This window comes from Notamacropus eugenii, chromosome 3 (assembly GCF_028372415.1).
Source record: "Notamacropus eugenii isolate mMacEug1 chromosome 3, mMacEug1.pri_v2, whole genome shotgun sequence".
In the NCBI taxonomy this organism is placed as follows: domain Eukaryota; kingdom Metazoa; phylum Chordata; class Mammalia; order Diprotodontia; family Macropodidae; genus Notamacropus; species Notamacropus eugenii.
The window spans coordinates 430,609,646-430,628,752 of NC_092874.1; the positions used below are offsets into that span (position 1 = coordinate 430,609,646).

The 19,107-nt window shown below is 41.7% G+C and overlaps 1 protein-coding gene across 3 annotated transcripts in view; it reads left to right on the plus strand.

Annotated features, from left to right (window-relative positions):
• The window catches only part of C3H3orf20 (chromosome 3 C3orf20 homolog), a 104,798-nt gene that overhangs the window by 69,258 nt on the left and 16,433 nt on the right, over positions 1-19,107 (plus strand). For all 3 annotated transcript variants that reach the window (XM_072598383.1, XM_072598382.1, XM_072598384.1), the window contains 4 exons: positions 915-1,149; positions 3,031-3,373; positions 7,354-7,461; positions 18,318-18,463. In XM_072598383.1, the coding sequence (XP_072454484.1) occupies positions 915-1,149; positions 3,031-3,373; positions 7,354-7,461; positions 18,318-18,463 (832 nt within the window). The remainder of the gene's footprint in view (positions 1-914; positions 1,150-3,030; positions 3,374-7,353; positions 7,462-18,317; positions 18,464-19,107) is intronic.

Consider the following 19,107-nt stretch of genomic DNA (forward strand, 5'->3'; position numbering starts at 1 on the left):
ATAACAGCCCTTTTCATGGTGGCAAAATATTGGAAACTGAGGGGAATGTCCATCAATTGGGGAATGGCTGAACAAGCTGTGGTATATGAATGTAATGGATACTATCGTGCAATAAGAAATGATAAGCAGACAGATTTCAGCAAAACCTGGAAAGGCTTGCATTAACTGATGAAAAGTAAAATGAGCGGAGCCAGGAAAACATTGTACATGGTATCAGCAGCATTGTGTGATGATCAGCTATGCATGACCCAGCTCTTCTCAAAACATAATGATCCAAGAAAAGTATAAAGGGCTCATGAAGGAAAATGCAATCCACATCCAGATAAAGAACTGATGGGCTCTGGATACAAAAAGAAGCATACTCTTTTTCACTTTATTTTTCATGGTCTTTTTTTCCTCTTGATCTGTTTCTTCTTTCACAAGTGTGAATAAAATGGAAATGTTTTACATGGTAGCACATTTATAATCTATATCAACTTGCCTACCATTTTTGGAAGAAGGGAGGGCAAGGAGGAAGAGGGGAAATTTTGGAACTCAAAATCGTGTAAAAAACTAATGCTAAAATTTTTCTTGAATGTAAGGGGGAAAAAATAAAATTCTATTAAGAAAAAAGAATAATGGGGTTCCGTGGAGGATGAGAATAGTATGTTCTATATAGCCTTGAAGCATCTCCCAGCAGAAGTGTGGCTTGACTTAAAGAGGAACTCTATCTCAGCCTTAAAGTGAATGGTAGGAACTAAAGAGGTAGGATACCACTAGAGAGTTCTCTTAGCTGAGGAGTGTAATGGTTGAAGGACCTTTCAAGGACCACTGAGTAAGCCAGACTAAGTGGAGGAAAGGGTTTGGGCAGAAAAGCAGTGACAGAGAAGGTCAGACACTGACTCACAATATAATATATTGGGCTTTACTCACAGGCCTCCTCACAATAGATTATCCAGTGAAGGATGAAATAGAACTCAGCCGGTTCAAGAAGAAAGCACCATCCTTTCTACAATGGCTTCCGAAGTCAGCATCAGAATCACTTACCCACACTCATTCAGTGTTACAAACTTCTTCCATTGGGGAATCATTCTGGGATGATGCTTCATCAGCAGTCATGGACAGTTATAAAAAGAAACCTATCAAAATCCCATCCAGAGTCACTGACAGGTGGGTTTAGATATGCACTTGCTACTGAAATCCCTTGGGACCTATGCACACAAAACCCACATCTTTTTACTCAAAGCCTTTTCACATCCAGACACCCATCCAGAGCCATTCATAAGCTAGTAATGTCATTGAGCTCTGTCTTGGGAAGATCACACTTGGTGCCACATTTCAACCTCCACTCCTACTGCAGGAGCCTTCTAGGCTGCCCAGTAGGTCAGTATCTCCATCTTTTTACCTCTTATTCTGTAAGACTAGAAATACTAACTGGCACTTAGGACTACTTTGCTTCATATTATAATTTTCATTTATATCATTTCTTATTATATTATAATAATAATGTATTATCATATTATAAAAATAATGCACTATTATATTATTTATATTATATTACTGTTATAATAATTATACTTAGTTCATTTTATCTATCCATCCATTCAGCAAACAACTGTTGGATACCCACTGTGTAAAAAAAAAAACAAACCTAAGAAATATACCAAGATCTACAACACAGAGGCCCCATCTTATAATTTTGCTTTCTATTATTGGTTTGATTTGCCCATCTATCTGCTGATAAATTGGAGAGTGTCCAGAGAAGGGTTTTCAGGATGTTGAAGGGACTTAGAATCATGTTAGATGAAGATCAGTTCAAGAAAATGGGAATAAAGGGAAGGTTTGAGGGGTTTAGAGGGGGGAGGGAATCATAACTGCCTTTAATAATAATAGCTAGCATTTGCATAGCACTTTATGATTTGCCAAGTACTTTACCCTGGGAGGTAAGTGCTATTAGCCCACTTTACAGGTAAGGAAACTGAGGCACTCGGAAGTTAAGTGCCTTGCCTAGGGTCACCTTGCCCTTGATTCACACTCAGGTCTTCCCAACTTTAAGGTCCAGTACTCCATCTACTGCCCCACCTAGCTGCCTCAGTACTTCAAATATTTTTGTACACTTAAAGGATACTTATATGGAAAAGAGACTAATCTTGTTCTAACTGACCCAAGGGGAAGAATTAGGAACAATGATGTGTACAAGTTTCAAAGATATACATTTCAGCTTAATATATCAAGTAATATATCCTAATAATTAGGGTTATCCAAAAAGCAGAATGAACTTCTAGGGATGATAATGAGCTTCCCATCACTGGAAGTCTTCAAGGGAAGACTGGATAAGCTTTAGGTTATTAGATTTACTGTGAAGACAATTCTCATTCAAGTGTGAGTTAGATTAATTGGCCTCTGAGCATCCTTCCAATTCAGAAATTCTGCGATTCTGGGAAAACTATTTCATTCATCTACTTTTCAACTTGTGATGGGATTCCTTTATGGCAGGAGTTTTTCCACTTGTGCTGTACTCATGTTTGACCATCTGGTGAAGTCAAAAAACATTTGCAAGCCATCACAGTCATGCTCTAAAATGCATAAAACAAAATATAGCCGATTAAAAAGGAAACCAATATATTGAAAGCGTTATCCCCTCTTCCCTGTTCCCTCCCTTCTCCCCCGCCCCCCTTAAGCCACTGCCTGGTACATGCAAATTACAGAGTAGATACAAATGTGATGGGTGTCCCAATGAGACTCAGCAGAGAAGAGAGGTGAGGAGGCAAACTCCCAAGCCAAGAACCCTTGCTTTACAAAATCATAGAAATCGTCATTTAGAGCCGAAAGGGACCTTAGAGACCATTCATTCGGTAGCCCTTTTATTCTCCAGCAAGGAAACCCAGGCTCCAAGAGATGAAATGTCTTGTACAGGTTTTCCACAACTAGAAAGTACAGGCGGCAATATTGAAACTAGGTCTTCCTCACTCCCCTTTTCACCGGGATTGGACATTTCAAACTGCCCCCTTCTCATTCTGGGGCCTGGGGGGAGGGGTTTCTACCTTACAGGTCCAAATCTCCTGGCGTGCCGGAGCTGCCGCCCAAATCGCCTGGCATGCCGGACCTGCGGTCCCCCAACACCTGGGCCTTTGCTCTCTCCGACTGCCCTCTGATGCTCCGAAAGCTACTGCTCAAACAGGACACTAACTTTGGCTGCAGATGTCTGGTGAAAAGCCCGGCACTCACAGATCTGGAGTTTGAACGGTTTATCTCAGCCCCCAGGGACCCCAGCCAAATCCTGGTGCTCTACGTGATGACTACCCAGAGTTCTACCATTTCGAGTCATCTGGAGTGGATCCTGGACACGCTCTACTTGCACAATCAGTGCGGCCGGCCCTCCCCTTGCATTCAGGTAAGTCTGGAGCTTTCCATTACCCAGGCCAGGTCAGGATGAGCAAGAATAGGCCCAGAGCACGCCGTGCCTGTAATGGGCAGCTAAGCAATAAAATTCCAGGCTTGCCAAGAAGCCTCCACCCCGTGACCGAAATCCCATCATTAGTCACCCTGTGCTTAAAGAAAGCATTGAAGGCTGTTCTTTTCTGATAATAAATCTTTATTCGCATCTTTTTTTTTTTAATAGAAAATATTACCAGGGGCAGCTAGGTGGCACAGTGAATAGAGCCCTGGAGTCAGGAGGACCCGAGTTCAAATCCTGCCGCAGACACTTGACACTTACTAGCTGTGTGACCTTGGGCAAGTCATTTAACTCCAATTGTCTTGCCTTCCCCTGTCCAAAAAAACAAAACAAAAAAAAAAACCCCATAGACAATATTACCCATATTTCCCAAGGTGCCCCTCCAATAAAGGGAAAAACAGTGAAGAAAACTTACCTACACATTAAAAAATACCCATAGTCCTGTACTTCTTCATAGCAGAAGATGGGGCAACTACTGAAGGCACCTTTAGAAATGAAAATGTGCCAACCTGATGTAATTGGCACTGAGCAATTTGATCAGACTTAGTAGTAAACTGGTTTCTTCAGATAAGTTGTCCTTGCCAGCAGCTCCTAAGGAAAGAGACACAGGTCAGGTAAGTTAGGACTGGGTTTGGAGGAATAAAGAGAATCTAGGGTTCCTGTCTCCCAGTCTAGCGGTCCTGGAAGCACTCACACATATCGTCAATGAAGAGTTGTCATTGCACTGGGGGATGTGGAGATGGTTATACTCCTTCTGCCCTTGTGCCTGAATTTCTATTCCACTTTCATGGAAGTTCCCCCCAGAGAATAAGACAGATGGCCAGGGTTACTTGGTTACTCTGGGACCACAGCCAGAGCTCTGTTTGTGACCCAAGTTTAGAATTCAGTCTGGGACCAGATATGGAGATCATTCAGCCCTTGGTCAGGATTAAGGGGTCAGTCTGTGGCTGGGGTTAATGGATCAGTTGTCTGGTAAGGGAGTCTGTCTGTGGCTACAATTGGAGTTTAGTGTATGCTAAGTGTTAGAGAGTCAGCCTGCTCAGGGTTTAGGGGTTCCCATATGGAGAGGGCTAGAGGCCAGTCTGTGAGCGGGTTTGGGCTCTCTCCAAGTTATATGCTTGTAGCCAGCTGCATGTAACCAGCCAAATGCCATCATCCACACCATCTGTTTGCCTGCACACAGCTAGCTCTGGGACTTTCTTATTGGAAAAATTCTAACTGAAGATTTACCTGTAGTGTGAGCAAGTGATGAATTTCAGGCCATGTGGGTGAGATATCTGGGCTATGGTTATTTTCTTCTGGTGGAAAAGTGGGGGCCTGAGGGTAGCTTCCTATTCTGCCCTTCTTCAGGTCCTGCAATCCCTCTGTAATACCCCAGGCCTCTGTCTCTTCCCTTGACCCCCTCCCCTCCAACTCCAACCTGAAGACATCTTCCTTTCTTTTTCCTTCTTTCTCTTTCCTTCCTTCCTTCCTTCCTTCCTTCCTTCCTCTTCCTTCCTTTCTTTCCTTTTTCCTTCCTCTTTTCCTCCCTCCCTTCCTTCCTCCCTCCCTTCCTTCTTTTCTTCCTTCCTTTCTTTGTTTCTTTCTTTCTTTCAGAAGTTGAACTATACCTTTGGGAAATATTGTCACTCATAGTGACATTTTGATGTCAACACCCACCCTGTCCCCTCTTCCACTAGAATATAACCAGGAAAAGTTCCACCCCCCACTCAGCCCCACCTGACTAGGGGTTTTATACATCCTGAGAGACAGGGGTGGAATGACAGGATCAGAGCTGCTCCCTTTCTAGGATGAAACTTGACCCAGCCTTTGACCAGCATTGCAGAGTCACTGTACACCCTGAGATTCAAGCTATGCAGGATGGGGTAGTAGAACAGTGGCCCCCTTTCCTGTTGGTGGAAACCATGGCCATTACTGCATATCATGGGCAACACAGTTTGATCCCTCACAGGCAGTTTTGAGGCTCAAGTGAGATCATATATGGAAGACATTCTTGAACTACAAAGTCTATGGACATATCAGCTATTGGGATTCTCTAGTTATACTTTCATTCCTCCCAGGAGATGATGGGTTTATCACAGGATTATAGGATCCTAGATCTAGAATAATTGATCCAACCCCATCATTTTACAAACAAGGAAAATTAAGGACTAGAGAGCTGAAGTGACATGGCCAAAGTCACCCAGCAAAGTGTCAGAGGGAAGACTTGAACCCAGGTCCTCTGCCTCCAAATCTTGTATCATGCTTTCCTCTAAAGAAGCCAAGAGCTGGGCCAATACTAAAAGTCAAGAGCCAAGAGGAGCCATTTTCATTTCACTGGAGACTAGGAGTATCTGCAGCTATATCTAGACCTGGAAGAGTTCTCATGCTTTGTGACTTCCTGTTCTTGTTCATTATTTTGCTTAACCTCATTTTCCCATAGGTGCTAAAATATGAAATTACATCTCAATAAACATTTGTTGAATGTCGCCTGTGTTTCAGGCACTGTACTAAGCACTAGGGATACAAAAAGAAGCTAAAGACAGTCCCTGTCCTCAAAGACCTTACAGTCTAATGAGAGTTGTTGGCTTAGTAAAGCTAACTGGAGTGGGGGCAGGGTAAAAAAAGAGGGAAGCAAAGCTTTAACGAGGGTGTAACTGTTGTGTTTTATACAAGGGTGCCAGATTTGGAGGATGCTAAAAGCTCTTGTGATCCTTCAACAGTATAAGGGGGGAAAACCAAAAACAGAACTTAGTTACCTAGTTCTAGCTGTGTTCCTTTGAACAAGTCACTTAATTACTCAGTGCCTCAGCTTCATCATGTGTAAAATGGGGAGGTCAGAATCTATGACACCTAAAGTCCCTTTTAACTCTCAATCTATGATCATAGGATCATGAGAGAGATCCCTTGAGAAGTGGCAAGGATAGCTAATTGAAACAGGAAGCTACGAGGTGACAGACTGGGTGAGAATGCTTCTCTTATCCTGTCCTGTATCCCCCACGCCCCCTCAAACTGAGGACTATTTTGTGCAGATTGTAGTGACACATCTATGATACTCATTATCACTACAAAAATTCCTTCCCTTAATGGAGTTCCCTCTATGACTATTAACTACAAACCCCGCTGTAGCTTTCTAGAGGGTTCCCTGAGTTTCTCTGACCAACAAAAAGGCATCACTTGGTGGGTGGTCAGTCTTCTGTTGATAACCACCCCCCCTCCAACCCTAGCTAGGTGGTCCTTAGATAGCAGACATCTAATGCATTGCCAGCCAGACAGAGACTTGCTGGAAGCTCCCTTGGCAACCTTGGAGAGCTCACCTCCATGCCACAATGAGCCATCAGTGTAGGACTTCAGTGAAGGTTCTTGCCCAGGGATGGAGAACCTGTGACCTTAAGGCCACATGTGGCCTTCTAGGCCCTTAAACACGACCTTTTGACTGCATCCAAATTTTAAGAAAATTTAGATCCAATCAAAAAGCTGCACTTATGGACCTAGAAGGCCACATGTGGTCTTAAGGCTGAAGGTTCCCCACCTCTGTTCTAACCCCTTCCATTCCTCCATACTATAGACTCCTTTTGAGGAAACTGGTGGAAATCCCATCTTCTTGGGATGCCAGGCTCAGAAAAGTCCCAAGTGATTTTTTCTGAAGAAGTCTCCTCTGGGGGACAGTTTCAGAGTATGCCTGGGATTTCTTAATCACTTTAGGATGCCTCATGTTGAAGTTTCTCTCTTATGATTATAGGATCATAGGTTTAGAGCTAAAAGGGACCTCACTTTACAGATGGAGGAACTGAGAGATGTGCCTAAAGTTATAAGGCTAATTAGTGTCTAAAGTGCCCTATTCTCTATGCCTGTGTTGGACCTTCACTTTTCAGGACTTCCAAGTAAAACCCCCTCACCCCCTTTGAGGATAAAAAATCTGCCATTTCTCTTTTCAGTGTCGACATGACCCTTACCGCCTGCTTCGGTATAATATCCAAGGTGCCCTACAGAAACATCCACCACTGTTGGTACAGAAGTATGCAGTCATGCCTGGAATGACTCTGGTGAGTCAACCTTGGAAAGAAGGAAAGTTTGTTATTAATGGATGAATTGATGGATGGATGGATAGATGGATGGATGGATGAATGGATGGACTGATGGATGGATGGAAGTATGGATGGATGACTAAAGTCTTTATTAAGTGCTTACTATGTGTAAAGCATGGGTAATACAAATAGAAAAGCAGAGACAGTCCCTGTTCTCTGGGAGTGCACATTCTAATGGGAACACAGAAAGTTTTAGCTACAGGTCACATGGAAAGGTTCCATGGTTCTTAGGGTACACAAGCAAAGTGGGTGGTCCTGTTTCTCTTTAATGTCATTAGCACTGAAAAAATCATGTCAGTTTCTCCAGCTGAGTCATTTGACACTGAGCTGGAAGCATTGCTATTGCAAATATCTTAGATTCACGGTCCTGGGCTGTCTTTATCAGAGTCTGAGGGTGAATGGTAGTCAAGATAGTGATAGTTGACATGTATCTCTGATCTCTAACTGTCCCTCAGTGTGCCTGGCTGCTTCAGCTTGGTTGGCTTGCCTTCCCTGTGGATCAGTTGGCCTGCAGTTGGTAGGAATGGCCAATCTCTTCTCCAGAGGAGGTGCTTCCCTGGGTGATGGAAATGAGGGCTTCCCTGGAAGCAGGCCCAGTATTGTGGGGAATGGAAGGTGCTGCCTCTCCCAGGGCTCATGTGCTAAACTTACTCTGTATTAGTGGCAGCTGGATAACAGTTGTTGCTGATGGTGATGAGGAAGTAAGGTCCCCTCTCCACAATGACTTCTCCCCTCAATGATGGCTGGGAAGTGGGAGGAGGGGCAGGGGGTTGGGCTGGAAGCATATCTGGTGCTTAAAAGGTAATGAGGTGCCTCAGTGGATAGACTATTTGAGCCTGGAGTCAGAGAGACCTGAGTTTAAATAACCCTCAGACACTTACAAGTTATGTGACCCTAGGCAAATAACTAAACCTCTGCTTGTCTTAGTTTCCTCATCTATATAATGGGGGAAATAAATAGCATCTATTCTCCAGGACTGTTATAAGGATTAAATGAAATAATATTTCATTTTAATTAAATAATAAAAAATAGCATTTATATAGTGCTGTTATGTGCCAGTCACTAGGCTAAGCACTTTACAAATCTTATGTTATTTGATCCTCACAACAACCTTGGGAGGAAGGTGCACTTAGCATGGTGCCTAGCACATAGCAGGTGCAAAATAAATGCTTGTTTCCTCCCTTCCTATTTAACCTGGGCAAGTCATTTATTCTGTCTGTGATTTGGTTTCCTCTTCTACAAAATGGAAGAAGACCTCTAAGGTCCCTTTTAGTTCTAAGTCTATGAATCAATGAAGCTGTAATCTTCTCTTTAACTTAAACACACTCAGTTTCTTCACATGTAATCATACGGCAGAGTTTCCAGTGCACTTGCCCCTCACTCAGCCTCCTTTACACGTGACCCAGTCCATCAATATCCCCTTTGTGTCTGACCCCATTCATCAATAACCCTTTCAAAATGTGACTTAAAGGATGACATATGCAATACCAGTTATAGTCAGGAGTACCAGATCCTCACCTGTGTACCCCTTGGAATCCAAGTCCTTTGAGAGTAAAAGGGGCTTCTCTCACTTCTGAGCAGCTCTAGGTATACAGAAGGCATTTAATAAATATTAGTTGAAATGAAATGCAAAGGAAAGGATGTAAGCCTTCCACCCATGAAAGCCTAAAGGATCTGTGGTCTCTTTAACTAAACGAGAGAACTCCACAGGATGAGATCTCCTGTCAGTGTAGATGGAGCACCCTGTCCGATATAATAGTTAAATTCTGGGGAGTTACAAGAGGCAAAAGAAGAATTTATGTAGGGTCACACAAGCTAATAAGTATCAGATAATGAGATTTGAACTCAGGTCCACCCTGCCTCCAAGTCCAGGGATCAATCTATTACCCTTTCAGGGTCTTTCCCTTGGTAGAAAGAATAGATCCTTAGGGCAGGTTCCACCATGCGGTCAATCTAATTGACCCTCTGAACTTTGATGTTGGACTCCAATGCTGAGGTCAGAATAGAAAGGAGTGAAAATATTGCCAGACTCCAGAGAACTGATTTTGCAGAAAGTACAGTCACTTTGCCCATAAGCCATTTCCAGAATTAATCTGCACATGAGAACTGCCCAATGAAGAGATGGAATCTATAACACCTAAAGATAAAATCAACAAATACTGTATTGTGTCAAGTATTTGTGATAATGTCTTCCCTTTTCCATCCTCAAAGTTGTCATTAAAGTTTTTCTAAGATGACATTTAGATTTGATTCCTAATGGCACAACCTTGAAAGATGAATTAGGTTTAAAGTGAATGAATTTTCATTATTAATAGCTAATATTTATGTAGCACTACATATATATTACATATGTATATATGTGTGTATATGTACATATATATATGAAATTTCATTTGATCTTCACAACAGCCCTGCAAGGAGAGTGCTATTATTATTCCCATTTTACAAATAGAAAACTGAGACTTAGAGAAATGAAGTGATTTGCCAAGCAAGTGTTGGGGAAGGGATTTGAACTGAAGTCTTTGTGTATCCAAGTCCAGCATACAGTTCTCTACACCAGTGGTGCCAAACTCAAACAAAACAAGGGGCCAACTAATCCTTAATATGTCCTTAATATAATAAGGATCTCAGCAGGTGAAACATTGACTTAGTTTTAAAATGCAATGTTATCTATGTTTTATTTGATTTTTATTTATTTTGTTCCATATTTTCCAATTACATTTTAATCTATTTTGTGCCACACTAAAGCATGTTTCCATAGCAGCCAGGTGGGGTGGGCCATGTGCTTGACACCTCTGATCTACACCACAGGATGTACCCCCTAATATTTTTATATTTATTTTGAGCATGCACTCACAACTTTCATATGCTGACTTATCTTAAAATTATATGCATGTACTATTGATGAAGATGAAATAAGTCATATTTCAAGATAATTATTCATTAATGCTACAAACCCTTTTTGCTTTCACTAAGTTTATAGTTTTTAGTGAAAGCAATGTGATTGAATATGCTTCATCATTTTTTTCTCTTGATTTGTCTCTTTGGGATACAGCACCGTGAAGACAGTTCTAAGTTCATTTCATTACAATATTTGGTTTTAATGGCTGTTGTTGTTTTAAAAAGATACATAGATCCCTATGGAAGAAGTATATCACTAACTGTGCTTAATAAATCAAGATAGACGTTATCCATAAAGATCCGTCAATTATGCAAAGGTATAGATTGAAATTTGGCTCGTGAATTCTTATCTTCCCTGATATCAAAGGGTTCTTGCAAACTAATCAGATGTTGCATTTTTGTATTGTTAAATGGGTTCAGAACCTATTGCAACGAGTGTCTTTTGGAAAAGATTTTTTAGAAATCTTTAGAAAATTAGAAAATTCTATTTCCATGATTGTGTACAACATAAGGATTTTAAGCAGCATTGCTTTCAGCAACAAAAGCTTAGTTTTTAAATGTCTGGATCGTTGTGATGGTGTCACATCATCATTAGTTAATATCGCTAGGCACAATGTACATTTACACACAATTTGCTTTGTGGATTTGCTTTTCGTTGTGTCTCTAACACTTAGCCCAGAGTTTAGCCACAGAAAGTGCTTACTAAATGTTGTTTTGCAGTTGTTTCAGTTGTATCTGATTCTGTGACCCCATTTGGAGTTTTCTTGGCAAAGGTACTAAAGTGGTTTGCTATTTCCTTCTCCAGCTCATTTTACAGATGAGGAAACTGAAGCAAATAGTGACTTGCCCAGGGTCATACAGCTAGTAAGTGTCTGAGGCCAAATTTTAACTCTGGAACTTGAGTACTCTGTACTAGTGAAATGTTGAGATGCTTTACTATGGAATCCATACCTTCTGTAGTCTGAGTTGTGTATGAGGAAGAGGCTCAAGGGGTACAAACTGGGAGACCAAATGAGAGTGAGAGGAGCAGAATTCAGGATAATAAGGAAAAGAAAGTGTTTGGTTTTTCATGTGTGTGTTTCTGTGTGTGTCTGTGTGTGCACATGTTCTTAAGATTATAGCTTTCAAAAAGTAAGGGCCTTTGAGAGCCATGGTTCTGTGGTCCTTCAAAGATAGTTGGGAAACAATGCTCTTGAGGCCAAATAGATCTGGGCAGTAGCAGAGCTTAGTGGAGGAGGTGGGGACTGCTCCTGCTCTATTTGCTCCAAGATGGAAACTTTCTTAGAGACAGAACAGAGGAAACCTCAGACTGGACTGAATTGGGTCCTGGCTGTGTCTACTAGCCTCCATCATTCCTGGAATTGTTTCTTTACTCCAGTACTCTCCTTTCCCCTTGAAACTGTCCTTCTCTGCCTCTTCAAGGACATTTAAATGGCAACATCACTGAACGAAGACAGGGGTTAAAGTTGTTATTATATCTTCTACACAATAGTTTACAATTTTTTAAAGATCTCTTTTCCACATAAAACATGTTGTAGACCTCCACATAATAAATAGTATTTGTACTATGAGAAAATTTGTTGTCATTTTTTAATCATGCCCAACTCTCTGTTACTCTATTTGGATTTGTCTGGGCAAAGATACTGGACTGGTTTGCCATTTCCTTCTTCAGATTATTTTATAGATGAGGGAACTGAGACAAACAAGGTTAAGTGACTTGCCTGGGATCACAACCTAGTGTCTGAAGCCAGATTTGAACTCATGAAGATGAGAAAATATATGATGATAAGAATCTATTAGATCCAATCCATCCAGAATTTGTAAATTGCCTACTACATGAAAAATGCTACACTATGAGTGATAGAGACACTAAACCAAAACAAAATAGGTCCTGCGATCAAGAAACTTAGATTCTAATACATGAACGAAGAAGTATATACTTGATAATTTGAGGAGGAAGTGAGTGCTGCCAACCAGAGAAATCAGCAAAGAATTCCCAAAGGACAGTGATGAGTGCTGAAAGTAAATAAGGTATCTAAGAGGTGAAGGGGAGGAGAAAATGCTTTGGGGAAGAGATAATGCATGGGGGACAGCCTATACCAAAGCAAGAAGGCAGACATGGAAGTTTGGAGAACAGCAAATAGGACAATTTAACTGGGTTGTAGAGGGCATGGAAGGGACACATACTCAAAAAGCCCAGAAGGATAAGTTGGAGTCAGGCTGTGAAGAGATGATGATATCAAGCTGAGGACTTTGCATGTTTTCTTGTGGTTCAGTTGTTTCAGTCATGCCCAACTTTCCATGATCCCATTTGGGGTTTTCTAGGCAGAGATACTGGAGTGGTTTGCCACTTCTTTCTCCAGGAATTTCTCCAGTTCATTTTACAAATGAAGAAACTGAGGTAAACTGGGTTAAGTGACTTGCCCAGGCTCACACAGCTTGTAAGTGGCTGAGGCTGGATTTGAACTCACAAAGATGACCCTTTCTCAATCCAAATCCAGTGCTCTGTCCAACATGTCATCCAGCTGCCCCTTACATTTTAGAGCAGAGACAATAGGGAACTATGGATCTCAGTAAGACTATTTTAGTGAAGAGAGAAAACTCTGTTATTAAATATAGCATTGCTCTGAATTTAGTAATACTTGAAATTAAGTTTTTATTAATCAAAGCACCATTTACATACATTTGAAAATAGTAATATACACAGGTAGGATATAATTTTTAAATTTCAAACTTCATGTGCATATTATTTTACTATTTAACTTTAATTACACATGTGTATATTATATTTAAGATAGTTTAAAATTTCAATTTTTAAATACAGTAACAATTTGGTTTATGGAAAATAGGATTCTTTCTTATATATGGCTTTGCAAACTCATTGCATTAACTCCCCAGGCCCCCAGAGGGCCACACTGTACAGGCTGAGAACCATGACTCTAGATCAGGGCTTGAAAAATAATGCTAAGGATGTCTCTGAGTGGTGTTCAAAGCATCTGTTTTTCCTTCTGTTCTAGCTATTTTTTTTAAGTTTCATTCTTGTTTTTAATTTTCACTCCAGTAATTTGTCCTTTAACCCAGTACCCTCCATGCACCAATTCCAGAAAAAACATTTAAGCAAAGCCAATCAACACAGTAACCATTTCTGACATCACAAACCACTTTACACATTTGTCGTTCCATGTGTCTGCCTGAGAGGAGACAAGACTGTTTATTAGTTTTCCAGGACCACTACTGCCGATTCCAATTCATCAGTTTGAGTTCTATTTAGTGTTGAAATTATCTATGTTACTGTAGTCACTGTGAATAATGTCCTCTTTTGCTTACTTCATTCTGCATCAGTTCAGATAAGTCTTCCCATGTTTCTCTGAATTCCTTGTATTTATTGTCTCTTAGTGGAATAACATTCTGTTACACTCATATACCATAGCTTCTTTTGCAATTCCCCACTCGATGGGTGCCCAGTTTTACTTTGGGGGGTTCTGCTATCACAGAGTGTTCCTGTGAACATTTGCTGTTGTAGAGATGCTTTCTTTCTTTCATTGACCTTCTTGGAGGACATGATAGAACGGGATCGTAGGGATCAAAAGGCAGAGTCATTTAGTGACTTCTCTTCTATGATGCTAAATTAAAACAGTTGGACAAATTTATATTTGTACTATATATTTACATTTGCATTATATGTATTATAATATACACAAGTAATACATATTTATATTTGCTGTTCCATCAGCAGTAGACTTGTGCGCCTGTCTTTCCACAGCCCCTCCAACATTCATGATTTCTATCTCTTGCAATTTTTGCCAATTTGCTGCATGACATATGAAAACCCAGGGCTGTTTTAGTTTGCAATTCACTTGTTATTAGATATTTGGCATATTTCTTCCATATGGTTGTTGATTTTTTTTCATTTCTTCTTCTGAGAACTGTTTATATGCTTTGACCGCTTTTATATTGTTTCTTTCTTTTTATATTATTCCTGTTTCTTCCTACCCCTCACATCATGCTTTCTCCTCTATTCTGCCACTTTTTTCTTTTGTCATTTTCTTTCCTTCCTTTCTTCCTTCCTTTCCTTTCTTTCTCTTTCTTTCTTTCTTCCTTCCTTTCTTTCTTTCTTTCTTCCTTCCTTTCTTTCTTTCTTTCTTCCTTCCTTCCTTCCTTTCTTCCTTCCTTCCTTCCTTCCTTTCTTCCTTCCTTCCTTCTTTTCTTTCTTTTCCTTTCTTTCTTTCCCCCTGTGCACTCTTTGGGTTAGCTGATCACTTTTCAAGGGCATCACCTGAGGACTAAGAGCATTTTTGCAATCATCATCTTTTTTCAAGGTCCACATCAAGTTGCCCCTTTTCCAGGAAGCCAGGAAACCTCCCCCAACTACTTCAAGTCCCACTGGTCTCTCTCCCTTCTCAAAACTCTTGAGGCACAAAAGATGAAGATTTGGACAGACACTTACTGAAGCCAGGCTGGGAAACAATGGTGTCAGCCCCACTATTGCTTTCATAATGATGGATGAGATGCATATAACAGTTTTTGCAGGGAAGTATTTCTGGCAAATTAGTCCAAGAAAAATGAAAAGTAATCTGTTAAGATATCGAAGACCTGATGCCCTTTATAGACATGAACAATTCATGTCTATATTCAATTCAAGGTCTCTTGGTCTCTTGGAGATCATCCCCATTATTCAGTTGGACTTTTGGATCCACCCCAGAACAAGGCTGATTTTTTTGTGCCCTAGAGTGACTTGTGATGAAGAGGAAAGGTCCAGCTCAGGGACACCAGAGGGAGCCTTTGCCCTGCTTTGGGCTTAGCTCTCCTGGCCTCAGGAGAATGTCTCAGCCCAGTATCACCTACCCTGGAGGGGAATTCAAAATTTTCCTTAAGGGAGTGGGCTCCCCATTCTCCCTAAAGCATAAGGGGCTCACTTGTCTGAGTCATTTTCCATCATTCCCCAAATGAGTGTCTTTTGAGACCTGTACCCCCTGCTTTCTTGATGACCCCAGCTCTGCCTCCTTCCCACCCCCCTGATACCACCTCTCCCAGCCCCACCCTGCTTTTCCTCTTGGCTCTGTGGATCTCAGCCCTGCCTTTCCTATCTTCCCTCCACCTCCAACACCACCCACAATGTCTGCTCACCCTGGACTCCACCCTACCTTTCGGGCTTCTTGCCCTCTCAATCCCCACCCAGCACTTCCCCAGCCCCACCCAATGACAGCCTCCAATCTCCACTGGACCTTCCTGCTCCCACCCACTCACTGCTCTCTCCACTCCAACCATTCACCCCACTTCCTCTCCACCCAGTCTTGGTGCACCCCCCTTGTTCAGCCTTCCTCTGTTGTTTTCCCTCTCTCCTATTCTGAGCAGTCTTCCATCAAACCAACCAATCAACAAGCATTTATGAAGGACCTACTTCATGCCAGACACTGTGCTAAGTGCTGAAGTTATAAAGAAAGGCAAAAACAGCCTCTGTCTTCAAGGATCTCACAGTCTACATCTATAAACTCATGATCCAGTGACCTGATCTGGACAAGGGAAAGGAGTAGGAATGAAAAGGAGATATTTCTCTTTCCCTGGAGTATATTAATGCATGGAACTACTTCCTTGGCTTTATAGCCCTGTCTTTCTTCCCCTCATCCTCCCTACTATATAGGCACACACAAAAGGAAGCAGAACAAAGAGTAGCAGTCAAGGTCCTTTATAATCTATCCCCACCCTACCTTTCCAGCCTGATTTCCCCTACTGACTCTTCAACAGAAATCCTTCTCTGCAGCCAAATTCAAGGTCTGACTCCAGAGCCTCCTCCTACAAGAAGTCTTCCTTGTTCTCCCCAGTATTTAAAGTCCACTCCATCCTGTCTGAGTCCTTGTGGTTGTCATCTGTGGACATCCAGGTCACTCTCCTCTGCAGTAAAATCGGTCTCATAGTCTTCTGTGCCTCTATAAGCCCTGCTTCCTAAGTCCATCCTGTTTCGTTCTCTCAGGATATCCAGTTCTTCGCCCTCCCAAATTCCTAGGATCTCTATCTCCAGTCTTCTTCAAACACAGGAGTGGACATACCTTAGCATCATCCTCTGCCCACCCCCCTCTCGCTTCAGACTCTACCTCAGCTAATTTTGATCCACAGCCTAGAACTTCTGATTGTAGCTCTGGCTAGATTTGATGACCTCAAACGTCCCTTCCAGCTCCAAATCCTGTTCATTAAAACATTTATTAAATTCCTACTAGGTTCTAGGCAATTCATTAGGTGCTGGAGATACAGACAGAGATGAAGCTAGATGGTCCTCAAGAAGCTAGATGGTCCTATGATTGTGTGGTTGTATCTTAGACCTTTCCATTTCATCAGCTCTACAAGGCCCAGCAGGCCTCAGTACGTTTCCTATTGCTACTACAGGCAAAAACCATGATGTAGTCAATACTTCTTGTTGACACCTTCCCCTTACCTCAGTGGAGATTAGCTGGTAGAGAAATGGGAGCAAACTCCTAAGGATAGGAAAAGCCAATAGTTTGGAGAAACGAGCACTGGATTTGAAGTCAGAAGACCTGGATTCAGATCCTGACTATGCTCACAATGACTTAGGTGGCCTTGAGCAAGTCCTTTCCTTTATTTGGAGCTCATTTTCTCTTCTGCAAATTGAGAGGTGAAGTTGAACTACATCAGGGTAGTTCTTAACTTTTATTGGTCATGAACCATCTTGGCAGTCTGGTGAAATCTATGTATCCCTTTCCAAAATAATGTTTTTAAATGCATAAAGTAAAATAACTGGAATTACAAAGGTAATGAATTATGCTGAAATGCAGTGGGGAGAGGCTGTCAAAGGAGAAACCTCATTTGGGAACTTCCCTAGTGAGAGATTTGTTCATCCCTGTCCTTTGTGATGGGCAGGCATGGATGAATTACAGCATGCACTGTTTTTGTATTTTGTATATTGCTTTCATATTTCGCTTGTATATTTTTGAATTTATTTTTTTCAATTAACAAGCATTTATTTTCTCTCCCTCCATCTTCCCAATATTCTCCCAACTTCCCTGTCTAAATCTGGGAGCTCTTCTGACAAGTATGTATAGTCTCACTGGTCATGTCCAAAAATGCTTGGTTCCTTCTGGACCCTCTCTCTGAAGTCATGTTTGGTCATTGAATTATCAGGGTTCCTAAGTCTTTCTAAAAGTTTGACCTGCAATGTATAAAAAAGAGAACCAAATGAAGAGTTTCTAGATTTGGGAGGTACTAAAGTCTTGGTTCTACCCTTGGATTGAGGTTGGGATTTCATTGGTCTAGGGAACTCCCAAGATAAGAAAACTACCAATTCATGCAGCACCTTCTTTGTAAGTTAGAGAGTTGCTCAGGGCAAAAGAGAAGTTAAGTGTAGAACATAAAAATAAAAAATTAAAATTAAAAAAAAGAATGAATATTTCATTTAGTTTAAGTGGAACATTCTAATTAAATTACATAAGTAAATTCATTGTGGTGGGATAAGATAGAAGCAATCTGGCCCCTATTGGTCTGCATAAATTAATTCACTCAAAATAAGTGTCCGTCACACTTAAGTGTCTTATTCAGTGAGTTGCTGTCCACATTGCCAAATAAATTCTTCAATAATTTATATGAAAAAAAAGAGAAGTTAAATGATTTGCCCAGGATCACACAGCCAGCACCTGAACCCAGGTCGTCTTCCAAGATGTCATGGGACACTTCAAGTACTCTGATGGCCAGATTTGGCCCCTGCACTCTCTTTTGATGGGGGAGAACCCTGAGCAATAAAAATCCCCATCCCACCAAGCAACGCTTTCTGTAATCTGATCCTGAATTGAAAGAGGGCTAACTCAGGCCTCCTTGCCTATGCTGGGCTTCAGTATCATTAGTATTTGGTACTGATGCTGAAGGTCTCTCCTGCTCCTTTCTCTTTCCTCTCCATTTGTCAACAGATGTTTGCTGGGGGTAAGCTGCTCTTTGGGGGCTTTATCTTCAACGGATATGGCTGCTGCAGCAAGAAGAATCTACTAAAGCAGATTTTCCTGGCCCGCCAACATTGCAAGATGGGTTACTTCCTGCCTGACAACTTCAAATTTAGGTAAATCAGGAAACACATGGGATGAGTTGGCCTGGGGGGGTTGGGAAACTGCCCAGACAGAAAGACACAGGGGAGGAGAAGGAGGAGGAGAGAAGGAGGAGACTCGAAGGAAGGAGTGAGCCTGGCTGGGGGAGATGAATGGAGAAGCCGATAAGGGATGTGGTGCAGGGCTGGGGACCTAGCCATTATCAGCTGCCTGGTCTAGGCAGAGGGAAAAACAACAACAAAGGAAAAATACCAAATACCCCCAGGAAGGGGCAGAGGAAACATATCTAACTAATAGGCAGCTTAGTGCTCTAGGATCTGCATGGGACTTGGAGGTAGGAAATCTGGGTTCAAATCCTAGCTCTGCTATGAACTTGAGTGATCTATGGAGATACTGATACTTGGGCTCACTAGGGTGTGGTGAGGATTAATTGAGGCAATGTATATGAGAGAGGCTGTGGAGAACATATTTGAAATGTAGAGAGTAGTGGCCAGAAACTGGTCCCAGAGTCAGAAAGGCCTTTAGTTTAAATCCTGCCTTTGACTAGTAGTAGCCCCTTTCAGAGCTGCTCATCCACCTTTGGTGTCCACCTGCCACCTAACTCTCACCTATGCAGCAGCCGCACCCCAGTAAATCATCTCAGCATACAGGCTGAGAT